Below are 26,028 nucleotides of genomic sequence, written 5' to 3'. Positions count from 1 at the left end.
ATCTGTCAAATTCGTATCTGAGATTATAAAACAGACTTTAAAGGCGGCAACACATTAGCGGACGCGGCTTACGGACGTCTGAAATCTGAACGACAAAGACGTCCGAGAGCGATCTGGCACGAACTGTCCCAATAGATCGTGCACACGATAGTGATACGTGACTGATAAGTCGCGGCTGACAGCCGCGTCCGTAAGCCGCGTCCGCTAATGTGTCGGCGCCTTTAACTTCACATCTCAGCTTCACATAAATACCATAGAGTAAACCGATAACCTTGAGAAAATTGAGGAAAATGTGAGGAAAATGGTAACACTGCAATCACAGATAATACATGAAATGTCAATGTCATTTCGATTTATTTAATCTGTGTGTGTATCGTCGTCTTCTTTGGTCACCTCGCCTATTTGCTGTAATTTATAGAAAACCGCCGAAAAATGGCGAAAAGGATTGCTCAGAGCTCTGTAAACTGGAGTGCCCTAGCCGAGAGGGTGCCCGCTGAACAGAAGGTCAACCTATCAGCATTCAAACTCAAATCCGATACCTACCTCCGAAGGTTAGTTTCATGTCAACTGTATGATCGATTACATAATTTATTTATGGTAACTAAAGGTTTCTGTTGTTCTGTTTAGGGTTTTGGCTAACCCTGCTGAGCCGCCAAAGATCAACTGGGCCCAGTACAAGAATGTGGTGCCTATCCCCGGCATGGTGGACTCCTTCCAGAAGCAGTACGAGGCGCTGAAGATCCCCTACCCGGCCGACACCATGACCGCCAAGGTGGACGCGCAGTGGGCCGAGGTCAAGAAGGCCGTCGACGCTTTCATCGCCGAATCCAACAACCATATTGCAAAGTATGTTTTAACCACTTACTACTAGATTAATAGTTATCATTATGTCTTGTGAGAATTCCTCCATGAAATTTCTTGCTTACCAATTACGTTACATACCTGAAATAACTCTTAAATTTCTGATTACAGCTATGAAAAAGAAATTGCAGTGACCAAGGCACTGCTGCCTTACGATCAGATGACCATGGAGGACTTCCGCGATGCATACCCCGAGGAGGCCCTGGACCCGCTCAACAAGCCTACCTTCTGGCCCCACGACGCCGAGGAGCAGCTGGACTATGTCGACCCCGAGAAGAGCCACGCTCCCGCCCACTAACTTTACTAGCTAATTAACATTTCAATATCACTCAACATTTTCAGTTGGCCAAAATGGACTTTCAGTGAATCAAAATGTATAAAAGAACAAGATCCAAATCAATACCATTGTTCAGTGAAACTAAAAATATTATGTTGTAGGAATAAAGTATAATATTTATTTGCTGTTTTCATTTTGTCTTGTAAACCAAGGTATAGTACCTAGTCTAACCAAGAAATGGTGGAGAAGAGGAAGGAGGAAACTAATCTGGCAGGAATCGCTGTCGGGCTGGAAAATTCGTTTGTTCTTTGATTTTCCACTCATATTGGCCAAGTCGATGTGCTGGTCGTCCTTGGACGCGGCGAAGGGCTAGGTACGCGGATTGAGTGACGAGACGGGTGGTAGTAGAAGAAAATGAGCATCGCTCGTTGAGGTTTTCAGATGTCACAGCTAATCCCTACCTGCAGTTTTCTTTAGGATAGTGATATCTTAAATATAAGTAATTTTTTTTTATTAGCTGTATCCATGTAGCCTCAGTAGTAAGGGCCACAAGCAATCACTGAGGGAAAAAAACACTACGTTATACAAGCAACCACTGTCCATATCAAGAGCACATTGAGGCTTTCACCAGCTAGTTGGGTCAGAGATTCATAAACAATTTTACACTTGTTCCTAGTAGACATTTTAGGGTGGGTTGCACCCACTTTAACTTTAACTATTACAGACGTCAAATCTCTTGGCGAGACAGATAAATCTTCAAGAGATTTGACGTCTGTAATAGTTAAAGTTAAATGGTGCAACCCACCCATGCATAGTAGAGCATTTCATAGGTACCTGACTATTATTCTATGTAGGAGGATGAACAACGAACATGTAGAATTAAGTAAACACCAAAACTTGTATTTATTGTATATTTTTATTGTGGAATTGCACAAGTAATAAATTGTTTGTAATCCGTCGCTAACCGGGAATGTACTTATTCAATATTAGGAAAATCGAGATATGTGTTGGACAATAAAATGTGAATTTAACAAAACACGATACCTACATAGATAGAGCTTCAAACCGACATATTTTTAAGGTTGCTACTACTCTGAAGTTAAATATTAGTTATTAATAATCTACAATACAATCTCTATAGACATTCACAATGTTATTTAACATGTTTCTATGAGAACCGCAACACAAAATAAATAGCATACCATACCACGGAATATACTGTTAACGAAGAGGCACAGTTTTCTTTATTAGATTTTACATAATTAATTGATGTTGGAACCAGCAACGATTGTTGAAATATAAACTATGTAGCAGGAAGAAACTCAACTCAAGCAAACAAGTTTTTGAAGGGTCGTAAGTTCTATCATTCATGGACATTTCACATTAACTAACATAATATATCATTTACTTATCCTGAATGCAGACATATTTCAGTTACATTACAACCTAATTAAAATATTTAAATTCTTATATACCATGAAGGCAAGTAATCCAAATTACTGCTCCAAATTACTGCTTCAAATATGCTATCCGTGTGATCCCAGATTACACTATCCGTATCACCACCTACTAACTGTAGGCTTCACAGTATACCTCAATTATTTCATCTCACTACCCTCAAATACAAAACCGAGAGAGTACCATCCACCTTGCAGGCTGAACACTTACAGACAGCACATGCGACTGATATTGTGTTAATGCCGAATCAGTACCATGCGAAAGAAATTACCTTTGTCGCCTACGGATCTACAGGCTGTTGCGAAAGTGGTATAACAAGCCTCGAAGGACTGACTCAGCTCATCATTCAAAACAACCTTTGTTCTACAACTTTACAGTCACCTTCACTTCAACACCACTTTCGAAACCCCTGTGCATACTCTCTCGCAATTCCACCTCCACTCTACTGCATAGGCGGTGGCGGCGGCTGCGCGTACATATTATAGTAGCTAGTCGGGGGCGGCATGCTGTACTGCTGCTGCGCGGGGGCGGGCGCCGCGTAGGACTGCGCAGGCGCGGGGGCGGTAAATCCGCCGCGGCCGCGCGCGCCGCCCCGCCCGCGGTACCCGTCGCCGCTGGGCCGGTAGCTCGAGCCGTTGTTGTACGAGGACGTGTCGCGGTCGTTGTTGCTGTCGTCCCAGCGGGAGCCTGGAAATAAAGTTTTAAATAAGAAAATGAGTTATTTCATGCCTACACAATAGGGGGAGTCGTGGCTATTTTTGTCATAGGACAAATTAGACGTTCTTTTTCTCTGCTTTTCGGTGACTTGGAGCTAGACTAGGGTATGTAAAAATGGTGAAAGGATTAGTTTTCAGTTTTTGACTGCCCAGGGTGATGATGATGATGATGAAATCCTGTTATCCCTCACCAGGGACATAGGGCTCGAAGAAAGGCTTTCCACTTTTCCCGATCCTCTCGATCTCGCGCGTCAGCTTCCAGGTCGTCCCAGCCGAGACCAGGGTGACCGAACATAGATAAATATGAGGAGGCGGAATAGAATAGAATACTACTTTATTGACTTAAAAACAAGTTTCACAAATAACAATTTAGAATATAACGCAATAGGCGGCCTTATCGCTAAAAGCGATCTCTTCCAGGCAACCTTTGGGTGGAGGAGAGACTTAAAGAATAAATGAGGAAGGTGTACAAAATGTAGTAAACATTCATTTTTAATAATAAATACTTAAATACATACATACATACATAATGTAATCAACGTTATATAGATTTATATAATATAGGTAGGTACTATTGCAAGATGGAGGAAAGATAATGTTCTTTTACCTGATTTTTGAAACCTATAGCTGTCTTCGCAAAACGGATATTTACAGGTAATGCATTCCACAGTCTTATAGCTGTCACAGTAAATGAGTTACTGTAAAACTCAGTAGTATGCGATGGGAAATCTAATAAACGCATTTGTGAGGATCTCATTGGTCTGTTGTCGGGATGGTTTTTAAAAAACTTCAATTACTGGAAATCCTTTTACGCAGAAACCAACCTCATTTCGTTGTCACACCAGTGATGTGTAAGAAACCTCAATAGCAGCACGCCTATACAACGTTATAATCAAACAGCCAACTTACTCCTCTCCCCACCGCCGCCGCCTCCAAATCTGCTGCCTCCCCCGCGGCCGCCCCCGCGCATGTCCCGGCCGCCGCGCCCCCCGCGCCCCCCGTAGTCGCGGCCCCCGCGCCCGCCGCGCGAGTCGTCGTCCCGGTCACGCCCGCCGCCGCCGCCGTAGCGACCGCGACCTGGGAACATACATTATATTGGTTTGGTTATACATTCAAACAAATAATAATAATAATCACGGACTTAGTGCAAACATTATTATTTTATTTATCGTATGGCTTTCTTCACTGGTTACATAAAAAAATAAAGGCATACTTACAGGTCACTAAAAAGTACAATTATTTAAATATGCAGTAACGTGAGTTTGTGAGTGCAAACATATTTTTATTAATATTAGCCTAAATATTTTCCTGCACATAATGGCTTGACGTTGGTCGTTAAGTGGATGCTGTGTGTGAGGCAAACAAAGCAGGTAGTGGAAGCCTAAATCCGCCTGTCAATGCGCGTAGAATGGAAGAGAGAGAAAAAAAAGATGTTTGCCTCTTGTATTGAATTTCCTCAATGCACATTATCTTCCACACAATTCGTCACCTACGTTGAACCACCCGAGGATTGTGTCCACTACAAAAGAGCCAGCACTCACCATACTTCCCCTTGAAGCCCATCCCGCACTGCGCGAGCTCCAGAAGTCTCGGGTTCACCACCTGGTTCGCCTCTTGCAGCACCGACATCAGGTCTTTAGCCTGAAATGTGAGAGAATACGTTGTTTTGTAACTGGTATTATCATATAGGAAGATAAAACTCCTTTCATGCACACTTGAACTTTGAAGCGAGACGGGGCTTCCGACAAACCAACCACAGGATTATTGAGTAGGTAATATCCACTGACACTGTATAAATTGTCATATTTGTGTTCTGGAAAATCAATTAAGGAGTATTCTATGCTATAAGAGACCCTAAAATAGCGATATACGACGCATACCTAAAGGACTTGGAAGTAAGTAGGTATTTTTATTAATTTCTTTAGAGCGCAAATCTATACATACTGTGACTGTTAGGATAATATTTAGATACTTATAGCATATAACTCTATGGGTATTTATTTTAACATAATATTATCAGTCCTATAGTAACTTTACTTTGTTTCTTACATGAAAGTTGCCTGTAAGCGACGAGACCGTCTATAGTACATCATTCCTAGCTTGTAAAGTGCTTTTTTATTAGATATTCTAAAACATTATTTATAGGTATTCTGAACTACAATACTGACCTTAGCCGAGTTGTTAGGCGTAAACAGCGTGTAAGCCGTGCCGGTGTTCTGCGAGCGGCCCGTGCGCCCGATGCGGTGCACGTAGTCCTCCGAATTGTTCGGATAGTCGTAGTTTATCACAAACTTCACGTCCTCCACATCTGTACGTTAAACACAAGCATTAGGTACCGTCACGTAAGGTTTAGAGGTCAATGAATAAGCACAAACATTTGCAAGGCACAAAATACAATACGGATAAGAAAAGTTAGGGAAATAATGCTTCACCTTCTGCCTTAAAAGAAGTTTGAACCAACATGTTTCAAGTTAGTGACCAAAGAATGATTTCCCCTTGTTAGGAAAAGTTGCAAATATTGATTTACCTGGTTTAAGTGTTCCAAGCTGGGACGGCTGCTGTAAATAACTGTATTATGCCCATCGGTCGCCGGAGTGTAGGCAGGCCAAGAGTCTTACGGTGTGCTGTCTAGCTGACTGTTACTTGAGGCGAGGAAACCCCACTTCGTTATTAGCTGTCAGGTGGCGTAGGGCAGGCCTGGACACGATAATCTCTCATGACATTCAACCGAGCATTTCTGCTTGTAATTCTAGGTCTGTTTTGTATGTTTGCGATGGATGTTTTGTACAAAATATAAGTGTCTAGTCGTTGGTTACGTTTGAAAGTTAATGGGTCATTGATTATCCTGATTTATTTTGCAAGACCTGCATGATAAGACCATCGCAACAACCTTGAAATGCGGAGAGGCGGCATGTTATAGCAAACAGTGTGCGCTGAGAGTTCGACTGTAGCTTATTTCATTCAGTATCTGAGTACAGTTGAGTACACGTGAGTACGTTTGAGTACAGCAGCACACCGCTAGACTAGCCCGTGTTTCTGGACACATGCGCCTCTGAAAGGGAAACATACCAGAATAATGCCGAGTCGGTCATGGAAATTATGGTTTAGACGCACCACTAGCGAGCCATTGCTTGTTGCGGTGCTGTGTTCCAATATTCACATATCGATAGTTACAATTGAGCTGTATCTGTCGTATTTTTCCTACTACAACATAAACTATGATGATATTTCCTGATTTGAAAACTTGAACCTATTTTGTAAAACTAGTCTTGTTTCTCGAAGAAATAAAGATAAATAGTTATACTAAGCAGTAATTTTTCACGCTAAATGTCGCCTACTTTTAGGTAAAGTATAAATTTTTTGTATTTTTACGATTTCATCCAGACATATTTTGAAGTGTCCACCACTGGACACCGTGCCTACTAATGGAGGGCCCTTGTACGTTATTGATGGTCTTCAGCGTAGGTATACCATCTAACATGCACCATCATCCAACCTACTTGACCGTGTTCTTTATTAGCCCTTGAAGCGCCGCGACAGTTACTTGGTTTGTAAGTACATATATAGCGAAATATCACCACTAATACTTTCGATCTACTTCCTGACAACGGCAAAGTTATAAATCTTTATGATTTTGAAGTATGCCTATAAAATTTGCCAGTATTGCCAATAATTCTCCCCCCTACCTATTACGCATTATTCTAAAATCATAGTTGTGAATACTGGAAATTCATCTTTAGCAACCACATATAAATCATAAAATTGTTCAGCAATGGCATCAACATTCTGTTTCACCTCCACTACGCTCCTGACATATCTCTTAGACCGTTCTAACACCCCGGTACTTTAACAGTGCGAGATAGTTTAGTTCTATATGGTTATTTCATTCAATAACTATATGCGGTAATGACACGCTTCTCTACCAAACATACCGCAAGTCATGGTGCAAGTGGTAATAAGTTTGCCTGCAATGATTGGTATATTAGAAATTATGCATCTTGACCAGAAGACACTTTTAGGTGCCATTTGGGGTGCAGGGCCGATCTGTAGGAATAATAAAATTATGTCAAAACGGCCGCTATGCATCTCGGTCTTCTATGTATTACGAATCCTCTATTATCGTTCGTTCATATTGCCATAATTACGGTCAAGATACATGATTTTTTTGTGTACGATTTTATCGCATTATTGCTATCTCGTGTCGATCACCCTGTAAAGAACCTCGCAACTGTTTTTCGCAGCAAAATCTTTTGTTTGGTGCCGGTATTTATTTGTCGCATCGATCGGCGGGAATAGCTCACCACCATTTTGATTTATTTCGAGATTTAGAATCCCGATGATTTTGTAATGAAATAAAAAGTGGCACAAACATAAGATGAACAACTTCTGGGCAACCTACAGCGTCATACGGGGGCGATTCTCATACACATCCCCATAATAATGATTGGAGGTCACCAAAACGGCAAAATTACTAGTTTGGATTTCAGTCTGAGACCTACATCATCATTATAAGCTGCGTAAGATGGTGCCACTTGGTATCAGTATCTGATAGTTATATATTTGTTTCCATCAAACATGTGCATTGAGATAGTTGTGCCATAGAACTTTTGGAAACACCATAGAAGGTAAATTGAACCCCATTATTGGAACCAGATTTTAGGTGGCTGGGTCTGTTAAGGAATGACTTTAGTATCGAGCTAATTTTATCACGCACGCGTAAAATGGCACATAATGCTACGAGCGTGACCAAATCGGCACGACACTAAAACCACCCTACCAGCATATCCCCCAATAACATCATACAACTCCAAAGCCCTCGGTCAGACATGTTGGGAACCGCGCGATTTTAGAATCGCATGTATTTCCATGTGATTCTGAAATCACGCGGTTCCCGTCATTACTGAACTAGCGTAAAATCCTGTCATCTGCAGTCTTCTCTTCTCATCAGCCCCCCTGCTTACCAAGCCCGCGCGCGGCGACGTCAGTGGCCACTAAGATGGCGCCGGCCATGTTGCGGAACTGGCCCAGCACGTAGTCCCGGTCCTGCTGGTTCTTGTCCCCGTGGATGGCGAGCGCGCGCCACCCCGCGCGGTTTATGGTCTTTGTTATGTCGTCCACCTGGAATTAGTTATTGGATAATGTCAAAATATAGTTTTAAACTTGGCACTGTACTACAGTGCAGAGGCGCGAGCATAGGATTCGATACTATTTTCGAATCTACACGAAGGGTCGCTTTTACCAAACGCTAAACGTATTTAAATAAATTTTAAATACATTTTGTACTAACTGACAGACGTATGACAGGCTACTAAATACGTTTAGCGTTTGGTGAAATTCCACCTAACATGGAAAAAACAAATGCCACTTTTGGAACTAACAAATTTGCCTTACATTTTGACAGTGACATTTGACGATACGCAACCAATACGCAACGTAAACGGAGGTTTCGAATCCTGTGCTCGGGCAACAGCGAGCATAGGATTCGATACTATTTTCGAATCTACACGAAGGGTCACTTTTACCAAACGCTAAACGTAATTAAATAAAATTTTAAATACATTTTGTACTATACTGACAGACGCATGACAGGCTACTAAATACGTTTAGCGTTTGGTGAAATTCCACCTAACATATGGAAAAAACAAATGTCACTTTTGGAACTAACTTTGCTTTACATTTTGACAGTGACAGTTGACGATACGCAACGTTAACGGAGGTTCGAAACTTGTGCTCACGACTCAGTACCCGTATCACGAAAATTCGAGCTAACGTATAGAATCGAATGCGAGTGCGACAACTGTCAATTTTATAGGTAAATATGGCACCAACTTCAAAAAAGAACAGTTCCTGCTTAGGTATATTTGTACTATCTCATACGAGTAGAATTTGTGTAAACCTTAAATTATTTCTTACATTTTTGTGTTTTTTTGAAGTCGGTTTTTTAATTTTTTTAATTATTATTTTATTTAATAGTTTTTAGTTTATTTGTAATAATTTTCAATCAAAAGTAAGGTGCAAATGATACCAAAAAGTCCTACTAATCAATACGAATCATTCAAGCCTAAACACGAAGTAGTTGCTATATACCGTTGAGGAGTTCCCCTGACTGCCTTCCGTTTCCATCATCAGATCAGCTCAAGGTCACCATCATATTTTTTTGTTATAAGAACTATATTTACGTTCTTAATTTCATTAGAATCGGTTAATGTGTGCCCAAAATGGAAATTCATACCCTGTTTTTACCCCTTTACCCACCCTTGGGGGTGAGATAAAATTCTGAAAAAAAAATGGGACCACCTGGGAGCTCAACCCAATACAACAAAAAAAGAATTTTCAAAATCGGTTCATAAACGGCGGAGTAATCGGTGAACATACATAAAAAAAAATATAAAAAAAAAAAAAAAAAAAAAAAGATCCCGACGAATTGAGAACCTCCTCCTTTTTTTGAAGTCGGTTAAAAAGTGTTCGAAAGTGCTGTCAAGTTGCCACTTGTCGCACTCGCATTCGATTCTATATTGTTCGTGATCGCCCTGCAGGAGGTGAGAAAGCAGAGGTTCATTGCTGCATACACTGTGTTATGTTAGTTCCAAGGTTATCAGCACCTACATAACCTGAGGAGCAATATCTGTGGCTGAATCTGCTAATTACTAGCCTTGACCAACGACACTCTGTGTATACTCTCAATGCAGCTATAACTATAAAATTTTACGAACTCACAACTTAGCTATCTGAAAATTCTATTCTGGAATCTGTAACAATTGTCACTCAAGAGGTACCTTAGTGCTTTCATTTTTACAATGAAGCTATTATTACAGCATAATAAGTTGTTTCACTTACCTTTCTCTTAGTCTCAGCAAAGATAATAGTCTTAGTTTCCTCCTCAGACGAGATCTCAGTAAGCAATGTTATAAGCTTATCATTCTTCTCCCACTCTTCGCAGACATCAACTATCTGCAAGATGTTGTGATTGGCCGATAGGGACAGAGAGCCGATGTTGATCTGGATGTAGTCATGGAGGAACTCTTCGGCCAAGTTCTTTACCTCCTTCGGCCAGGTTGCCGACCACATGAGGACCTGGAAGTTTATAAGAGTTATTAATTATAAAAACTTACTGAGCATTTTTATTGCAAAAGGTGCAGGTATTTAAAATTCACACAAGCAATACTCCAATGCAATGGGAAATATTTTAGGCAGTTTGCAAGATCTTTAGATGAAAAGTGGTGTGATGGGCTTGTAGCCTAAAATACAATAACCACATAGCGATAGTGGTATATAAGTATATTTTTTAAAGTTAGTTTTAAGTTATCAATAAAGATTATTTTAGTGTATGGTTGTAAATGGATAAACAATAATTTTACAAATTTACCTGTCTGTCTGGTCGGATCTGTTCAATGATTTTCCTGATCTGCGGCTCGAAGCCCATGTCCAGCATTCTGTCAGCTTCATCCAGCACCAGGTAAGTGCACCGCTTCAGGGTAGTTGTGCCTGTTAGAGACCAAGCCTTAGTTTAGTATGAGTAGAAACCAAATCAACATACAAAAGAGATTTCCTAACTAAAATATTTTATAACACAGGAATAGCTGTTACAATTTTGACCACAACATTTTACAAAGATTGCATGTTACCTTTCTCCAAGAAGTCAATGAGCCTCCCCGGTGTAGCAATGACAATCTCCACCCCGCGCTCCAGGCACCTCCCCTGCGGCCCCTTGGGAGCCCCTCCGAAGATACAAGTGTTCCGCACTTGCACATTCTGACCAAAGTCATTAGCCACCTGAAACATATCCACTCATTAGTTTATGAGTCTCATGAGCCTCTGCTGCTAACCAAAAACAATGTAAATATAAAATTGTTTAATGAAATACAATAATTATACAGTAATGAGAATGGTTTACACATTGATACACTGAATGATCAAAGATACATTGAAAAAATACATAATATACTGGAAGAACCATAAATGAGTTGCAACATTCTGCAAAATAATAAATAGAAATTGCTGTAATACAATAATGCAGTGCTATTAGGCTACAAAAAACAAAAGGTTACGTTCAGAAACCTCACCTAACAATTTCAATGTAATTTGGAAAAGACTACAAGTAATACTTTTGGCCAAAACCAGTGATATAGGTTTTCGAACATAGCCCGTCTCATATAAGCTAAACATCTACATTAGAAAAATGAAAATTTACAATGTGCTGGTTGGCGTCGCTGTCCAGAGTTTCCGCAGCAATGCCATTCATGGCACATAAACCCTGATGAGGCGGGCACAATAAAAACATACATTAGACTTCAAATTTCATTATAATAGCACTGATCAATTAATCTTTATGTTATGTGATCACCCTAGCTGTATCAACCAATCTTGGCCCAATCAAGTAACATAAAAGACTAAAGACTGAACATAGACTTAAATGTACCATTATAGCTATATCTTACCTGCTGAATTTGCTGGGCCAACTCTCTGGTGGGTGCCAAAACCAATACTATGGGACCGTCATCCCTCAGCAACCTCGGCTGGTTAATGATGTGGACAATGGCAGGCAAGATGTATGCCAGGGTCTTTCCAGAACCAGTCTGAGCAATTCCAACCATGTCACGTCCAGACAGAGCTATGGGCCAGCCTTGAGCTTGAATGGGTGTAGGGTTAGGGAAGCCTTGTTTCAAAATTTCCCTCATAGCATAGTCTGGGAATCCTCCTTCATCAAAATAGATGGCTGGAGCGGGGACATCCCTGCCTTTGACTGTGATCTGGTGTTGGCTCCTGTAAGCTTCGATTTCAGCTGGCGAGCGTCTCTGAGTGTTGTCGTGTGGGATGTAGAAGTTCTTCTGGAAGGGGGTAAGTTGGACGTTATCCCAGCGGATCTTGCGCAGGTTGCCGCCGGGCTGGTCGTTCTTGCCGAAGCCGCCGCCGCGGTCGTCGCGCCCGCCGCGCCCACCCCGCCCGCCGAACCCTCGCCCACCATCGCGGCCGCCCCGGCCACCGCCGCCGAAGCGGCTCCCACCGCGGTCCTCCGAGCGGTCATCAGACCTCCGGGGACCGCCTCGCCCGCCGCCGCCGCGGCCCCTGGGAGCACCACGGCCGCCACCTCGACCTCCACCACGCCTATCGTCGTACCTGTAGCCAAAGAGTTAAGACATCAAAGCCAAGCCAGCCAGATTGATTGCCAAGTTTTAGTAATAGACTCAAAACTTACATAATTACAGAGCTTCTGGTAAGAGTTCCGGATTTCTTAAAGTATTTTCACGTATTCACAAATATGAATAAGCTGCAAAGCTTAAACGTTTAGCCAATTATAACACAAAATAGAAAATAGGACAATAATTTAGCGTCATCAAAAGCCGGCAGCCATTTTAAATTTGTTTTCTTTTCTAACTTTTGATTCCATCCTCGGAATAATAACGGACTCGCTCCAATCCGAAAAGACAAGTGTGTGTATGCCAATTTCACTACGCTATTTTATAGAGGTCAGCTATAAATATGATAAACAAAACGAACTCGACGACGCCGACGCTGACTTGGGTGTAAATTTTGTGAAAATGGACCACTGTCCACTCCACTGTCCCGTGACTTGACTACATTTCGGTGAAAGGAACGACATTTGACTGCATCCATAAAGACCTCACTCTCACTTCCGCTTCCTTTGATTTCCCGCTATTTTGTTTTATTATTGTTTTCGATTAAAAAATCTTATATTTATTCATATAAACTAAATAAAACTTACTGATATTAAAAAATAAAAGCGTATCGAATACTTACTGATCTTACGTATTGACCTAGTGACCTAAATACAATATAATCCAGAAATGTAATATTGATCAAACTTCTTAACAGTAATAAGTTAGGTAAGGTGAAGTAAATTTTAGAGTCCCTATCCCCTATCCATCCTAATCGTATTATAGTTCACAAGTTCATAGCTATGGATGCTTCAATTCCTGTTTTCGAAAAGCCACATCCCCGCTTGTCCGTGTTGGATTGGACACGGAACATACAGACTTTACAAAACGAAGCCCGGATTCGTCGTTTCGAGTCTTACGAGTTGAGGCAGAGAGCCAACCAGCTCAGGAATGAGACCGCAGTAACTACAGTTTGGGATAACTTCATCAACAATGAGTTGTTGAGGGATAGGTGAGATTAGTATACTTAGTAGTAAAGTTATGTAACGTGACATGTATAGAACTGTAGCTCCATATGGAAAGGCATAAAAATAATCAGTCAACTCCTTACAAAAAAATTACCACTTTTGTATTACCTAACTTCCTTATTTGTACCAATATTATGTTTTTTCCTCTACCTATCTTACCTAATGGTGCCTAGTTAGGTTGACAGACCAATTTCGAAGCCCTGTGAGTTACTAATTATAACCATAATATACCTAACACTGTACCAAGTATTGTTATTTACTTTATTTCTTTACTTACCAATCCAGAATCTTCGACGTGGAATCCTGGCGCGAGAAGCAGCGCTTCACACGCGAGTGCGTGCGCGACGAGACCCAGGCCCTGAGGGAGCAGAAGAACAGTACCGAGCTCATGCTGGAGTGGCTCCAGGTTCCACTGGCAGTGGCGGCGCAGTGCCGCGGCCAGCGCGACCAGAGGGTGCCGCCGGAACTGACTAGAGACCAGCTGGGGGAAGAGCTGAATAAGGTAGGTTTAGTTTAAGAGCCCTGGCCCACGGTTACTATTTTTACGGGTTTCTTAGATGCACGACCGAAACGCGCTATACAGCATCGCGAATGTATCAATAAAATAGCGCGACCGTGTCGGACGACATCAGGGTAAGAATGGGGAGGAAAGGTGGTGCGTGAGTGGAGAATCGCGTTTGTATGAGCGACAGAGGACAGAAGCGCAACTGTAACTATACTGTCGCGTGACTAAGGTAAGGTATGCATGGCGCAAGCCCTGAGGGAGCAGAAGAACAGTACCAAACTCGTGCTGGAGTGGCTGCAAATGCCGCTGTTGGTAGCGGCGCAGTGTCATGCCCAGCGCAACCAGAGGGTGCCGCCGGAGCTGACTAGAGATCAGCTGGGGGAGGAGCTGAATAAGGTAGGTACTTATACCTAGGTTTGTAGGTGTACGGAGGTGCTTGCCTATAGTCTAAAAGCCCTCGTCCATGTGGATACTCGACAGCATCGGAACTATAAGGAGCTTCAGAATCGACACAAGCGATAACAACGCATAGGTAACTAACGCGCTACAGCAACGCGACTGTATAGATACAAACGCACGAACGTGTCCTATGACATGGGGAGGGAAGGTTGCGGGTGAGTGGAGAATCGCGTTAGTATCAGCTGATGACAAAAAGTTAACTGTATCAATGCCTTCGCACTACTAAGGTATGTACTTACTTATTGCTTGCGCGACGAGACGCAAGCTCTGAGGCTGCCGCTGTGGCTCCAGGTTCCTCTGGCGCACAGTGTTTTATGAACCCTATTTTTGTGTCATCTCGGTTTTTTTGCAAAATCTTATAGTTTTCGTCATTTTAAACACTTTAGTAAAACTCCGAAGTTTCTATCACTTCTAGTTTATTTTTTTAAAAATCCTAAAGTTTCACTTTATCCGGGTTCCGAAAATCACAAAATATATTATTAAAATATAACTATGCGATACAATTAAATTTCAATAGCATGCATGGAATACACATATTAAGACATACATTATAGCAAAATTTCATACATCAAATCTAAATAGTTACTGAAATATTCGTATTATTCTCTCTTTTCATTTTTGTGTTTTAAAACCCGAATAACCGCGTATTAGATCGAGATTTTCAGTACATAGGTAGTCCCGGTATGCCTCTATCATCATTATTAATACCAGCATCTAATACCGCGTTATTCAGAAGTTATTATTATTTGTTTATTTTTTTTAGGGTTGTCACTCACAAACCGGATGAAGACAAAAAGTTATCCGGATATAAAAAATATGCGGTAAATAAAATGCGTACTTGTAAATGATTATAATTGAATTGTAAAGGTCATATTTAATGCAAAAGAACTAAAAAAGTTATTTGGCTAGTTTTTTTAATCTTTAAAATCACAGAAATTGTTAAGTTTTGGATCATACATTATAGGGTTTCGTATGAAAATTCTTTTCTCTATAACCTCGTAAAAGGGTCAGCTCTACTTACCAATAACCCTGTATACATATGGTTGAAAAACATTACCTTCCATGCAGTCGGGTAAAACTAGTATGGGGGCACGACAGTGCCCCAGCCAAGTCTCGAAAAACGGGCACGGCCGTACCATCTTTTCTCGAAGCGATTCGCGGCAGTTTCGCACCCCTTATATCTTCGATGTGGACAAAGCTAGGCGTGAGCGACAGAGGACAGAAGCGCAACTGTAACTATACTGTCGCGTGACTAAGGTAAGGTATGCATGGCGCAAGCCCTGAGGGAGCAGAAGAACAGTACCAAACTCGTGCTGGAGTGGCTGCAAATGCCGCTGTTGGTAGCGGCGCAGTGTCATGCCCAGCGCGACCAGAGGGTGCCGCCGGAGCTGACTAGGGATCAGTTAGGGGATGAGCTGAATAAGGTAGGTTTCTTGCTTCTCCTCAGAGAAATACTTATGTTCCTTGGTTTCTATGTAGAAATCCACGGCAACTTTTAGCAGTGGAGCTATGACGGGTTTCTTAGATGCTATAACTAATATAGTTACTTAATGGACGACATTGGGGTAAGAATGAGGATCAGTTGGGGGAGGAGCTCAATAAGGTAAAGGTATAATAACTAGGTACTTATATTGATTCCACAGTTTGATGATTATAACTTGTAATTGAATCTACAGAGAGTACCCAGTATAAATTCACTCTCTTCTATCCAAAGTAGGAGTAGTAAGGTAGAGATTGCTATAAGCAATAAGGCCGCCTCTTTGTACCTACTACTGTTTTATTTTTAAGTTGTTGTTTAGTAATGTTTTGTTCTTGGTGCAAATAATACTTATTGTATTCTATGTTCCATAATCAGTCCTACGAGTACAACACCAGAATACTTTTCCAGGAGCTCCACATAATCGAGAACAGTAAGCGCACTCTGACAAACTTGTGCCACTCCGGCTGGGAGAAGATCAAGGAACTCACCAACGTGCATTGTCGCCTGGAGAGAGAGATCAAGAATAAGGACGAGACTATCGACTTGGAGAGCAGCGTCAGGCATCTGGACAGGAACTGCTCCAATATATCTTATAAATTGGATCCTACTAGGATTCCTGCTGAGTGAGTCTTCTTTGTTTTGCCTATCATCATCACCAAGTGCTGTATTAATAATATAATCAGGGACTTAGGTATAATCATAAATGAGTCTACCGACCTAACTAATATTCTTATATGCAAAACGGTTTCCAGGAGTCTATCGATGCGAAGATCTTCCATTTAATATTTTGGGGTCAATTCCATATCAAGATCACATCCTTATAAGAAGTCAAATCATGTACTTAACTAACTCAGTCCCTTAGCTTTAGCTTTATTTACTATCAGATATTACATTCTACTTTACGTGTATAAAATACAATTCATCCCACCCAGAACAATGTCCGAAGAAGCCTACATAGACTGCATAAAGAACACGATAGACATCGCGGAGCGTCTCATGTTCGAGTCGAAGAACCTTCGAGAACAGATGTTCCGTAGCCGAGAGACCGCCCGGAACCAGATGCGAGCCCAGAGTGATGCGGTTGAGATGATCATGAGGAGACGCGTGTTTGATGTGCAAAGGGCTAGGAATGAGATGGAGTGGCAGAAACATAAGGTGGGTGTTTATGCTTCTATATTATACTTACTTACCTATTTATTTGTAACTAACGCATATAATACCTACACCCTCTTATATTTAGGAATGACTAAGCTTTTCTTCCGAGGAGTTTGTGGCTACCATCTTTCTCTGTCAGACGTCACAACTTATCTCGGGAATGCCTTGATTGAATGGAGAGTTGCAACTACTTATAAATTTAATGTAAAAAGCCCCTATATAAAATATTCAATCGCGTTACAGCTAGAGCAAAACCTCGTCAAAGTGGACCGCGAAATAGAGTCCCTCCGTGCAGCAATAGCTGACAAAATCAACCCTACAAAGCTAGTGGAAACCCGTTTGGAGATGCGAACCAGGCGGCCAGTACTTGAGCGAGTCAACGACAAGCCCATGAGAGGGTTGACTGAGGAGTATGAGAGAGTCCACACTAGCAGCAAGCATTTGGAGCAGAAGCTTGAGGATGCTTTGTGAGTTCATTTTGTTTCTATATTGTTAACGGTAAATGCCTACAATCATGGTAGGAATAAGACAATATTTGCGGCATTTTCTCGAACCTTTTATGTAGATGCGAAGGCGGTGATGGTAATGGGTGATGTGTAATATCAAATGTGGCTTTTCTAGCAGACTGCTGCGCAAATGTTGTTCATGGACATGGGCATAGCTAATATATGTATGATACCGACTAGTAACTGCATCGGGCTATTCATCGGTGGTTGCGCTGCGCTGGCATAGGTCCTCAGCTTTTCGGACTTGCTATACATAGGATAATGTCGGCACACCTTTTAAAGCGTTATTAAGGATAACTCAATTTATCCAGGAAAACCTACCACGGCATGCAAAGCCACCTGCAGCGGGTGACCAAAGGCCTACAATACAAGAACCAGGCTCTGGAGACCGACCGCCGACTCGTCGACATCAGGAAGCCCATACACGAGCCCGATCAGACGGAGTTCAAGAGAAATGTGGGGTACTGTCATATGAGCGATGAGCTGGCTCCGGAGTGAGAGTGTTAGGACTGTTGGGAGTAACAGCCTTGCCTCACTACTCACTAGGACGCCATAGCGATGCGTCGTTGCTAGTCAAACTGTATAGAATAACATCATAAGGTCGCCAAGAAAGGGATTTATCAGCATACTTTTCAATACTAACTATTACTAACTGCTTGGATACCGTCGCTGTGGTGTCCTAGTGAGACACATCACTAAAGTTTATTAGGTAATAGGCTGTTGCGTTCCCAGTAGGCAAATTGTTCGCTCGTTACTAGGCACGCGTAGAGCAGTGATCGCAAAACTATAGTAAACTATGAATACTTGGCATACCTACTGATAATTTTAGAAGTATAACAAGACTTTATCCTCCCAGTGTTGTTCAAATAATGTGTTCATTTTACTTAGCTCAGTAGAGTAAGATTAAGTTTGATACCTATGTATTCATAGTATATTGGTAAGTATAAGTAAATACGTACAGCCTACCTATTTTAGACAAACTTAAACTTGATTAAAAATAAATAATACATGCACTATTTGATAAAATATTAATACATTTATTCATAGGACAATATAACAATGTACTTAATCCTAGTAGTGTGCTGGCATGATTCATAATAATGTAAAACATAATATTTCGAGTGGTGTTCCATAAGTAAAGTTTATAACACATAAGCACATTGTAAACATAATGAACGTTGCTTGATTTTTACTGTACTTATTTAACAAATTCAATAAAAAATATATTCTAGAACTTATTTTCGACTCTGACTTACATAAATCTGTAGTCATTTAAATTTTGTATTATTAAAAGGCACTTTAATAACCGTTAAATTAATAGTTATACTTAAAAAAAACAATTAACATTATGGTATACTGCTGTACTCAGGTTTAAGTGTTTTGCAATATAACAAATATTTTCTATGATTAAAGATAAGATCTTAAGTAAAAAAAAGAACACTAAGCCGATTTACTTTGTGACTAAGCAGATATCTATCAGATTGTTGTCTTTCTCCTTATAGAAAATTATTAACGTAAATTAGATAGATAATCCGCGCATACGAGTATAATATTATTTATAACAATGCTATTTTCAAACTAGTTGTAAATACTTATACGGCAATACGGCTCGCGACTCTCGCTCTGACTACCCCTTCGGGTATTACAGTCGTGAGCATATTATGTATGTATGTATGTTGTACTTATACGAAGGCCGTAAGTAATTTTAGTTTTTAGTGTTTATACCTAGTTAGATTCGCAGACTTAAACGCCTTTGGTACAAAGCAATTGCTAGGAATGTATTGAAAAACTCTTGTAAGTACCTATCTCTTTAAAAAAATATGAAATGCATTGTTTTCCATTGTAACATGAATTACCTATTATCTAGTTAATATTACATGTAGGCTGTTATAAAAGCTATGTACTTAACTTGATATGTAAAATCTGAGAGTAACTTGTGTAAATATGTAATACTAGGTATTCGATTCATGAACAAGCCTTAACACTAAAAAAGAAGCAACTTCACAGGCTTTTCGCACAAATGCAATATTTTTTTGTAATGTCTGATAGTGTAGCATGCGACAGTTATATAATTGTAGTTATCAGGCTGATTGGTGTCATCATAACAAGATGGATAACAATATCTAAGCTATCATAACAATAACAAGCTTAACAATATTAAAAACAAAGTAATTATTTTTAGGTATCTTTTAAAATGCAATGCGGTCCTAAAACTATGTTATTCCATATTTTAAAGTTAAAATCTCGATATGACATTGGAACTCGTGAAGTAACTAACCTTTCTAGAATAAGTATAGCAGGTACAGTATTCTGGTCAAGTGTAAATCGGGTCTTTAGAGACCATTGAAAAAAAGGAACCTTACCTCAATCAAATAGCTTGCAATTCTGGTTTCGGTCCAACGTTTTCATACGCCTCGTCCAAAAGGTTACAGATGAGAGATATATTTTCATCATTGAGTTTCCTACTCGAAGCCATTCTTATCGACGGTTCCGGGCAGCTGTGTTCTACATCGCGTAAGTATGCGGCTAGAGACATAGCTATGCCTTTTTCCATGCAATAGTTGGTTACGTTTCGTAGGTAGCTGTGCTTCAAGCGGTCGGTCAGGTCCTCTTTCTTGAGATACAGGTGTTTGACGGGAGATAGCTCGTCGCCTCGCACGGAGAAGTGTTTCAGTTTTGAGAGGGCCCTGGAATAAGATTGTTTAAGTGTTAATAGTTGGTAATCAGTGCTTGGTTTGTTGTATGTATGTAACTATGTACGTGTTAATTAAGAGCATTAGGGTGACCTAGTTACATAATGGTACTTGTGTTGGATTTCTATGTGTACCTACACTTATGTAGGGAAGTAGGTATTAGTCATGAACAATTTCGAGTATTCTCTTATCAGTCATGACTGTATTTCCGATAGGTGCGTGCTGTGTTGATAAGATATTGATAGCGGAACATTAAGGGCGCCTTCAAATTAGTCGCTAATTGTCGCGCGGCTGCAGCGCTGCAGTCAAAATCCATATAAATTTTGTAATTTAAAAGCTGCAGCCGCGCGACAATTAGCGACTAATTTGAAGGCGCCCTAAAAGTAAGATTTTTTCAAGGGTAGTATTAAACAAACTAATGTTGAGATGAATTAAGATCTGCAAAAAAAATTGCAGCAGTAAATCCGTTTCTAAAATATACGGCTACAGACAGACACACACTCAAATAACGTTGAATACAGAAGAAACAACGTAACTGGACAAATTGTTGCTATTAATCTATTACAGCAATGAGGCGCAGTAACATCTCTTATCATTCTTTCTTTTTTCATTGTTTACTACGTAACATATCTTTGTGAATCTATACTCATTAATAACCATTGAGGTACCCTCGTAGGTACACCCGAGTCCGCGCTATTCTATGTTAATAACTAATCTACACAGCTGATTACACTCACGCGTGCAACTTTCTCGAGCATGCCTCGAGTTCTCGCAGCATGGCGGGCCGCGCCTCCAGCACGTCCAGCGCGCTGATCGCGGCCTGCGTCAGCATGGGAGGCAGGGACGCGCTGAAGCAGTAGCCTGGAGGGATTGTGGGTGTTAAAACCAATAAAATGTGAAAACCTAGATGGAAGAAGCAGGTGTACAGTGTCAAAAAATACGAAAAATAATTGTCCTATATATTTTTTTATTTGTGGCACTGCTTTCTGTCGTAAAGTTAGCATTGTAAACTCTACTATACTAGATTCTGCACTTCTGTACCTTTGTTAATATACAAATTGGTTGTTGGTGAAGTTAGGTATTTAAACTACAAAAGTGTATAAGTGCAAGATTATACAGACTGTCCAACCATTTAAAGTGCTATGCATTTAAATGGGTTTATTAGTTCTAATTATGTTGGCATACTTTTTTATTCCAGTGTTTAGTACCTAACCATAGTAGTAGTGTAGTAAAAGTTATTAATTTAGTTTTCTTACCTAAGCCGGAAAGTCGTTGGTGTTCCACAATGTAGTGCGTGCCGGCACAGAATCCTCCAATGGTGGCAAAGGAGTGCTCCAGAGAACCCACAATCAGGTCTATCTCCTCTCGAGGAACATTCAGATGTTCTGTGATGCCTCGCCCATGCTTGCCAAGGACCTGAGTAAGCAAGTGCAATAATGTATGTACTGTATAGGTATTGTGAGTGTAAAGAAATAAATTGTTTTGTGGCACTGGAATTGGGCCAATGTATTTTAAGTGTATCAGTATAGACTGAACATCTAAATTGATTGAACAATGAAAATTTATTTATTTTAAATGGGAGCTTCTGATCCTAAGAATCTGAGGCCTTAGCACCCAAATATTAGTGCTAGATAATCAAAAACATCACATATCAATATTGTTAACAGTATAGTATTTGGGTAGTTTCATTACTTCATTACTAAGCTTCTCATGTATACCCTGTTATAAGTAAGTCCATAATTATATACCTATAAAAATGGGTCAATCAATAAAGTAGATTGGTTTGAATTAGAGATGCCACGAATATTCGGCAACTATTCGGTATTCGGCCTATTCGGCCAGTTTTTTCAGTATTCGGTATTCGGCCGAATAGTAAGTAGTATTCGGCCGAATACCGAATACTTAAAAAAGTAGCAAATATCTTACAAAAAGGAATAAAAAAAACAATTTAATGGAAACATTTAACTATCAAACAATAATTAATTGCGAAAACCTGAATACAACATCGCGCTTGCGACAGTTGCGCTTTTCTTCATAAAATATACAATACCTGTTACTGAGACACAGGTATTTTTTAACAAAATATATAAGGTTTGGCTACTGATTCGAGTTGGTACAACTGGTGGTCAACCTGTATATAATAGATCTGCCGTAAGATTAAGAAGAACACTCTTTAAATAAAACTTTAAGTTATTGAATTATACAGGATCACCTGCCGAATATTCGGTGGCCGAATATTCGGTATTCGGCTGAGAGCACTGGCCGAATATTCGGTATTCGGTATTCGGCCAAATCACTATTCGTGGCAACACTAGTTTGAATTGGACTAAAGTACTTACACCAATACTCAAGCTTTCATCCAAAATGATTCTCAGCTTATACTTTCTAGCAAGTTCTACAATTCTCTTCAAAGGGCACATTTCTCCTGTGTTGTAGTAAATGGCCTCTGCTACGAGGAATGCTCTCCGTCTCGGGTTCAGTTCCTTCTTCCTGGTGGCAGCACTGAGCATCTCCTCCAGGTTCTCCATGTCATTGTGTTTGAAGTATCTGACTGTGCTTCTAGCTGCATCAAACCCCTTTTGTATGGCGAACCAGACTTTTTCATCTCTGAAAGGGTGAATATAGCCTTGTTTGTTAAGCAATAATTATCCTTTACTAGTAGATATTAATATGTTTAATTCTATTCTAAAAATGTACTGCATCTAGAAAACATAGGTACTCACGCAAAAATTATATCTCCCTTTTTAGCATAAGCAGGAATAGCACTTGCTATTGTTGAGAACCCATATGAATACACACAAGTTTCCTCAACCTCTAGGAACTTAGCCAGTCTCTCCTCCAGTTCCAAATGCACATCAATAGTTCCGTAGAACCCTCGTGGGCCGCAGGACCCGACCCCGTACTTGCTCAGGGAATTTAAGGCACTGTTCATAATTGACTCCTCTTTCTCCAAGCAGAGGAAACTAGTAGCTCCAACATTAAGGACATTCTCATCAATTTTACCAACAGTTGGTGGCTCTTCCACTATCACGTCTTCCTCAATCAGCGGCCGTGGCTTCCACTCCACGGCAGTGCCGTTACAAAGCGGGTCATACTGCTTTTTTGACTTCTTGCTCCACAAAAAATACGCGGAACCCAATATTACTTGCAGAGTGATGAGTAATGTCCACCAACCGGCCTGCAAGTATTACAGATTTAATTTATAGAGCAATAAATAAATAATAGGCATTACAAGGCCAAGAGTTTCTCCGGTACTTACCATGTCGTAAATATCGATAAGAATCATGATATTGCTTTCTACCTCTTTTATACTGAGAACTAACGTGAGATACAAAGGTTTTGTAAATATATATACAATTTTCCTTACACTTTCCTTTAAAAAATGGAAAATAAATAGAAATTAGAAACCAAGAAACCGACCGAACCGTGAATCCGAACTGTCAATTTGACAGCAACACCAATAAACCCACAGAGTGAGCCGTACCGTCTGTCAACGTCATGAATGATCAGCTGCTCAGAATAATAACGGCTTCGATAACAGCTGAGTTGCGAAGACAAATGAGTTGTCAAACTTGTCAAAACAAACAAATAAATACCTCGATTTTTTGTTATTTATTTAATTTTAGATGTATTAAATCGTCCAAATCAAAATGAATATGGGAGGTTCATTAAAAATAAACAAGTGCGCTTGTATTTGTTTATTTTTTCTAATGTTCCTAATAATTTATTGGAAAAACAGTGGTGCCCAAAGTACAGAGATTGACAAACTTAATATGGTGAATCTAAAGGAGCTGTTGAGAGCCGCTATTCAGGCCGCCGAGCGTGGCGGGAAGAAGGTGGTTGACGGCAAGCAGCACGCCTTGAACATCAAGAGTAAGGGCAAGACCAAAGAGGGTGCTAACGACCCAGTAACTGATGCCGACTACGCTTCCCACTGTGCCATGTACTACAGCCTCAAGAAGACTTTCCCCGGAGTAGCCGTAGTCTCTGAAGAGCACTCGAGCGATGACCCGGCCTGTGAGAACCAGGAAGCCATAGATGTAGAAGACTTGCCAAGAGACCCACTTATATATAACTTGTATGATGAAAAGGTTTTGTCAAAAGATGTCACTGTTTGGATTGATCCATTGGATGCTACTCAAGAATATACAGGTACTTTTATTTATTTTGTACTAGTCAAATGACTACTGCCAAACTATCTCACTAACCTCTGGTTGGTACCTTCCAAGTGACTGAGAAATGAGGTAGTACTTACTTATTTAAAGATAGATAGATAAAAATATAATATACACAGGGATAATATTGTTACATTGCTTATCTTATTAATAATCAGTCCATATGCATACATTCATGGTCATAGGCCTCTCCCAAGAACATAATCTACTTTATAATTATTTTCAGAGGGACTCCACAACTACGTGACAACAATGGTGTGTGTGGCAATCAAGGGAGTGCCAATAATTGGAGTGATCCATCAGCCGTTTGCAGCTCAAACATACTGGGCGTGGATCACCAAGGAAATGTCCAGCAATATACACTTGGTACCAATGGTAAGTATTCTAGGTGCTTAATATGGGCTATATCTAGTTGAGCCAATAACGTGTAAAAATAAATTGGATGTAAATATTTAATTAAAAAATAGGCAAACTTCCAATAAACAAATATGACAGTTATGTTGAACTGCTCAACTACATTTAGGTCTCTGTATTCAGGTTTATCATACCAAGAAATTATTGTAAGCTAATCTAATCTAGTAAAAATATCAAACTTTATTGATATTATCATCACAACATTGACACTTCAAAGTACCAGTATAAATTTTCATGAGCTTAGTACAATATCTCAGACCTGTTAACTCAGTGTCAATACTTACCTATTTCAGATGGATGAGCTAGAGCCAACGCATCCAAGAGTAGTAGTGTCTCGCTCGCACGCTGGCGACGTCGCCAACGTGGCAACGAAGGCCTTCGGTCCAGACTCCACCGTGACCCCGGCCGGGGGCGCCGGCTACAAGGTCATGGGACTCATCAACAACACCTTCGACGTCTACCTCCACGTCACCGCCATCAAGAAGTGGGACATATGCGCGGGAGACGCCATCTTGAGATACATTAGCGGGAAAATGACGACGATGAAGGGAGAAACCATAGACTACTCACATAACAGTGCGTTTAAAGTTTCAGATGGTATTTTGGCGACGAGGTCGCACCACAAATTTTATTTGCAAAAAATGCCAGAGTTTATGTCTGGAGATCATTAGTAATGTGCCAAAATGGGAATGGATAAATGGTTTTCGTTTGTACAAATGAGGAGAGGTGTTTACACTGTGTAGTCCATCATAATGTTCCTTTATGTGGTGGATTTCATTTTAGACAAACATGCTAGTTATGTATAGTAGGCAAGCGGCATAAAAAAGTCAATTAGATTAAATAAATTCCTACATATCTTCACAGAAAGCAATACATGACAATTAATTTTGAATTTGACTATTTGTATGAGATAACATAAATTGCCTTTTAGAAAGGCTGTGAGATATCTATAATACAATTTGGTTGGTTTATTTATAAGGCAAATTGGGAAAAGGCAATGTTTGTTATTATGAATTATTGATAAATGACTGGTTGTTGCCTATTAGGTACCTTATTATGTATCAAATTGTTTGTACTTAATCCGTTTTATGATGCAGTTGTAAATATTCTACAAACATAAGTTAATTTATAATAAAAACTGTTTTCCAATTAATGATTTTGTTAATTCTACTTAAATACCAACTA

General features: G+C 40.2%; 6 protein-coding genes across 7 annotated transcripts; 4 read left to right on the top strand and 2 right to left on the bottom strand.

Moving 5' to 3' along the window:
* The first annotated feature begins 344 nt into the window (after positions 1-344).
* LOC105385286 (ATP synthase subunit d, mitochondrial) lies at positions 345-1,318 on the top strand. The gene is given in 3 exon segments (NM_001305492.1): positions 345-551; positions 628-846; positions 973-1,318. Coding segments are annotated over 3 exon segments (525 nt in total). The 5' UTR covers positions 345-432; the 3' UTR covers positions 1,160-1,318.
* A 717-nt stretch (positions 1,319-2,035) lies between these two features.
* LOC105385285 (ATP-dependent RNA helicase dbp2) lies at positions 2,036-12,689 on the bottom strand. Of its 2 annotated transcripts, XM_048631660.1 has the most exons (11): positions 12,509-12,689; positions 11,751-12,429; positions 11,504-11,566; positions 10,938-11,085; positions 10,679-10,797; positions 10,150-10,386; positions 8,274-8,430; positions 5,481-5,620; positions 4,854-4,953; positions 4,222-4,389; positions 2,036-3,283 (listed from the first exon to the last, which is right to left on the bottom strand). In XM_048631660.1, coding segments are annotated over exons 1-11 (2,058 nt in total). In that variant the 5' UTR covers positions 12,511-12,689; the 3' UTR covers positions 2,036-3,038. The 2 variants fall into 2 exon arrangements, with proteins under 2 accessions (XP_048487617.1, XP_048487618.1); XM_048631661.1 differs by lacking the exon at positions 11,504-11,566 and having other exon boundaries at positions 12,509-12,688.
* Positions 12,690-13,231: 542 nt separating this feature from the next.
* LOC125491001 (tektin-2-like) lies at positions 13,232-13,973 on the top strand. The gene is made up of 2 exons (XM_048631754.1): positions 13,232-13,440; positions 13,742-13,973. Exons 1-2 carry the CDS (start codon positions 13,232-13,234, stop codon positions 13,971-13,973), a joined length of 441 nt encoding a protein of 146 aa, XP_048487711.1.
* Positions 13,974-14,201: 228 nt separating this feature from the next.
* Positions 14,202-18,428, top strand: LOC105385318 (tektin-2). Its single transcript, XM_048631753.1, has 6 exons — positions 14,202-14,357; positions 15,683-15,844; positions 16,309-16,523; positions 16,833-17,055; positions 17,299-17,522; positions 17,873-18,428. Exons 1-6 carry the CDS (start codon positions 14,202-14,204, stop codon positions 18,057-18,059), a joined length of 1,167 nt encoding a protein of 388 aa, XP_048487710.1. The 3' UTR covers positions 18,060-18,428.
* Positions 18,429-18,575: 147 nt separating this feature from the next.
* On the bottom strand, positions 18,576-23,709 carry LOC105385317 (serine palmitoyltransferase 1). Its single transcript, XM_038115958.2, has 6 exons — positions 23,514-23,709; positions 22,978-23,432; positions 22,594-22,861; positions 21,511-21,670; positions 20,992-21,115; positions 18,576-20,248 (listed from the first exon to the last, which is right to left on the bottom strand). Exons 1-6 carry the CDS (start codon positions 23,538-23,540, stop codon positions 19,930-19,932), a joined length of 1,353 nt encoding a protein of 450 aa, XP_037971886.2. The 5' UTR covers positions 23,541-23,709; the 3' UTR covers positions 18,576-19,929.
* Positions 23,710-23,823: 114 nt separating this feature from the next.
* LOC105396700 (inositol monophosphatase 3) lies at positions 23,824-25,996 on the top strand. Its single transcript, XM_011568707.3, has 3 exons — positions 23,824-24,406; positions 24,656-24,804; positions 25,137-25,996. The coding sequence occupies exons 1-3, from the start codon at positions 23,905-23,907 to the stop codon at positions 25,512-25,514; spliced, it is 1,029 nt and encodes a 342-aa protein (XP_011567009.3). The 5' UTR covers positions 23,824-23,904; the 3' UTR covers positions 25,515-25,996.
* Positions 25,997-26,028: the final 32 nt, after the last annotated feature.

The sequence above is a fragment of the Plutella xylostella genome, chromosome 29 (assembly GCF_932276165.1).
Source record: "Plutella xylostella chromosome 29, ilPluXylo3.1, whole genome shotgun sequence".
NCBI classification, from domain to species: Eukaryota; Metazoa; Arthropoda; class Insecta; order Lepidoptera; family Plutellidae; genus Plutella; species Plutella xylostella.
The sequence above is the reverse complement of the archived record's forward strand: the minus strand, read 5'-3'. Positions and strand labels throughout refer to the sequence as shown.

What these genes read in the sequence shown, in the direction of transcription:
- LOC125491001 (XM_048631754.1), top strand. Translation starts at nt 13,232, where the DNA reads ATGGATGCTTCAATTCCTGTTTTCGAAAAGCCACATCCCCGCTTGTCC. An exon ending in AATGAGTTGTTGAGGGATAG is followed by an intron (nt 13,441 to 13,741) that starts GTGAGATTAGTA and finishes TTACCAATCCAG; the next exon opens with AATCTTCGACGTGGAATCCT.
- LOC105385285 (XM_048631660.1), bottom strand. An exon ending in GCGACGCCAACCAGCACATT is followed by an intron (nt 11,086 to 11,503) that starts GTAAATTTTCAT and finishes GATATGTTTCAG; the next exon opens with GTGGCTAATGACTTTGGTCA. An exon ending in CGCCTAACAACTCGGCTAAG is followed by an intron (nt 4,954 to 5,480) that starts GTCAGTATTGTA and finishes CTCACATTTCAG; the next exon opens with GCTAAAGACCTGATGTCGGT.
- LOC105396700 (XM_011568707.3), top strand. Translation starts at nt 23,905, where the DNA reads ATGAATATGGGAGGTTCATTAAAAATAAACAAGTGCGCTTGTATTTGT. An exon ending in TGCTACTCAAGAATATACAG is followed by an intron (nt 24,407 to 24,655) that starts GTACTTTTATTT and finishes AATTATTTTCAG; the next exon opens with AGGGACTCCACAACTACGTG. An exon ending in ATATACACTTGGTACCAATG is followed by an intron (nt 24,805 to 25,136) that starts GTAAGTATTCTA and finishes TACCTATTTCAG; the next exon opens with ATGGATGAGCTAGAGCCAAC.
- LOC105385317 (XM_038115958.2), bottom strand. Translation starts at nt 23,540, where the DNA reads ATGATTCTTATCGATATTTACGACATG. An exon ending in AAGGGAGATATAATTTTTGC is followed by an intron (nt 22,862 to 22,977) that starts GTGAGTACCTAT and finishes TCACCCTTTCAG; the next exon opens with AGATGAAAAAGTCTGGTTCG. An exon ending in CCAACGACTTTCCGGCTTAG is followed by an intron (nt 21,116 to 21,510) that starts GTAAGAAAACTA and finishes CAATCCCTCCAG; the next exon opens with GCTACTGCTTCAGCGCGTCC.
- LOC105385318 (XM_048631753.1), top strand. Translation starts at nt 14,202, where the DNA reads ATGGCGCAAGCCCTGAGGGAGCAGAAGAACAGTACCAAACTCGTGCTG. An exon ending in TGGGGGAGGAGCTGAATAAG is followed by an intron (nt 14,358 to 15,682) that starts GTAGGTACTTAT and finishes GACTAAGGTAAG; the next exon opens with GTATGCATGGCGCAAGCCCT. An exon ending in TGGAGTGGCAGAAACATAAG is followed by an intron (nt 17,056 to 17,298) that starts GTGGGTGTTTAT and finishes ATCGCGTTACAG; the next exon opens with CTAGAGCAAAACCTCGTCAA.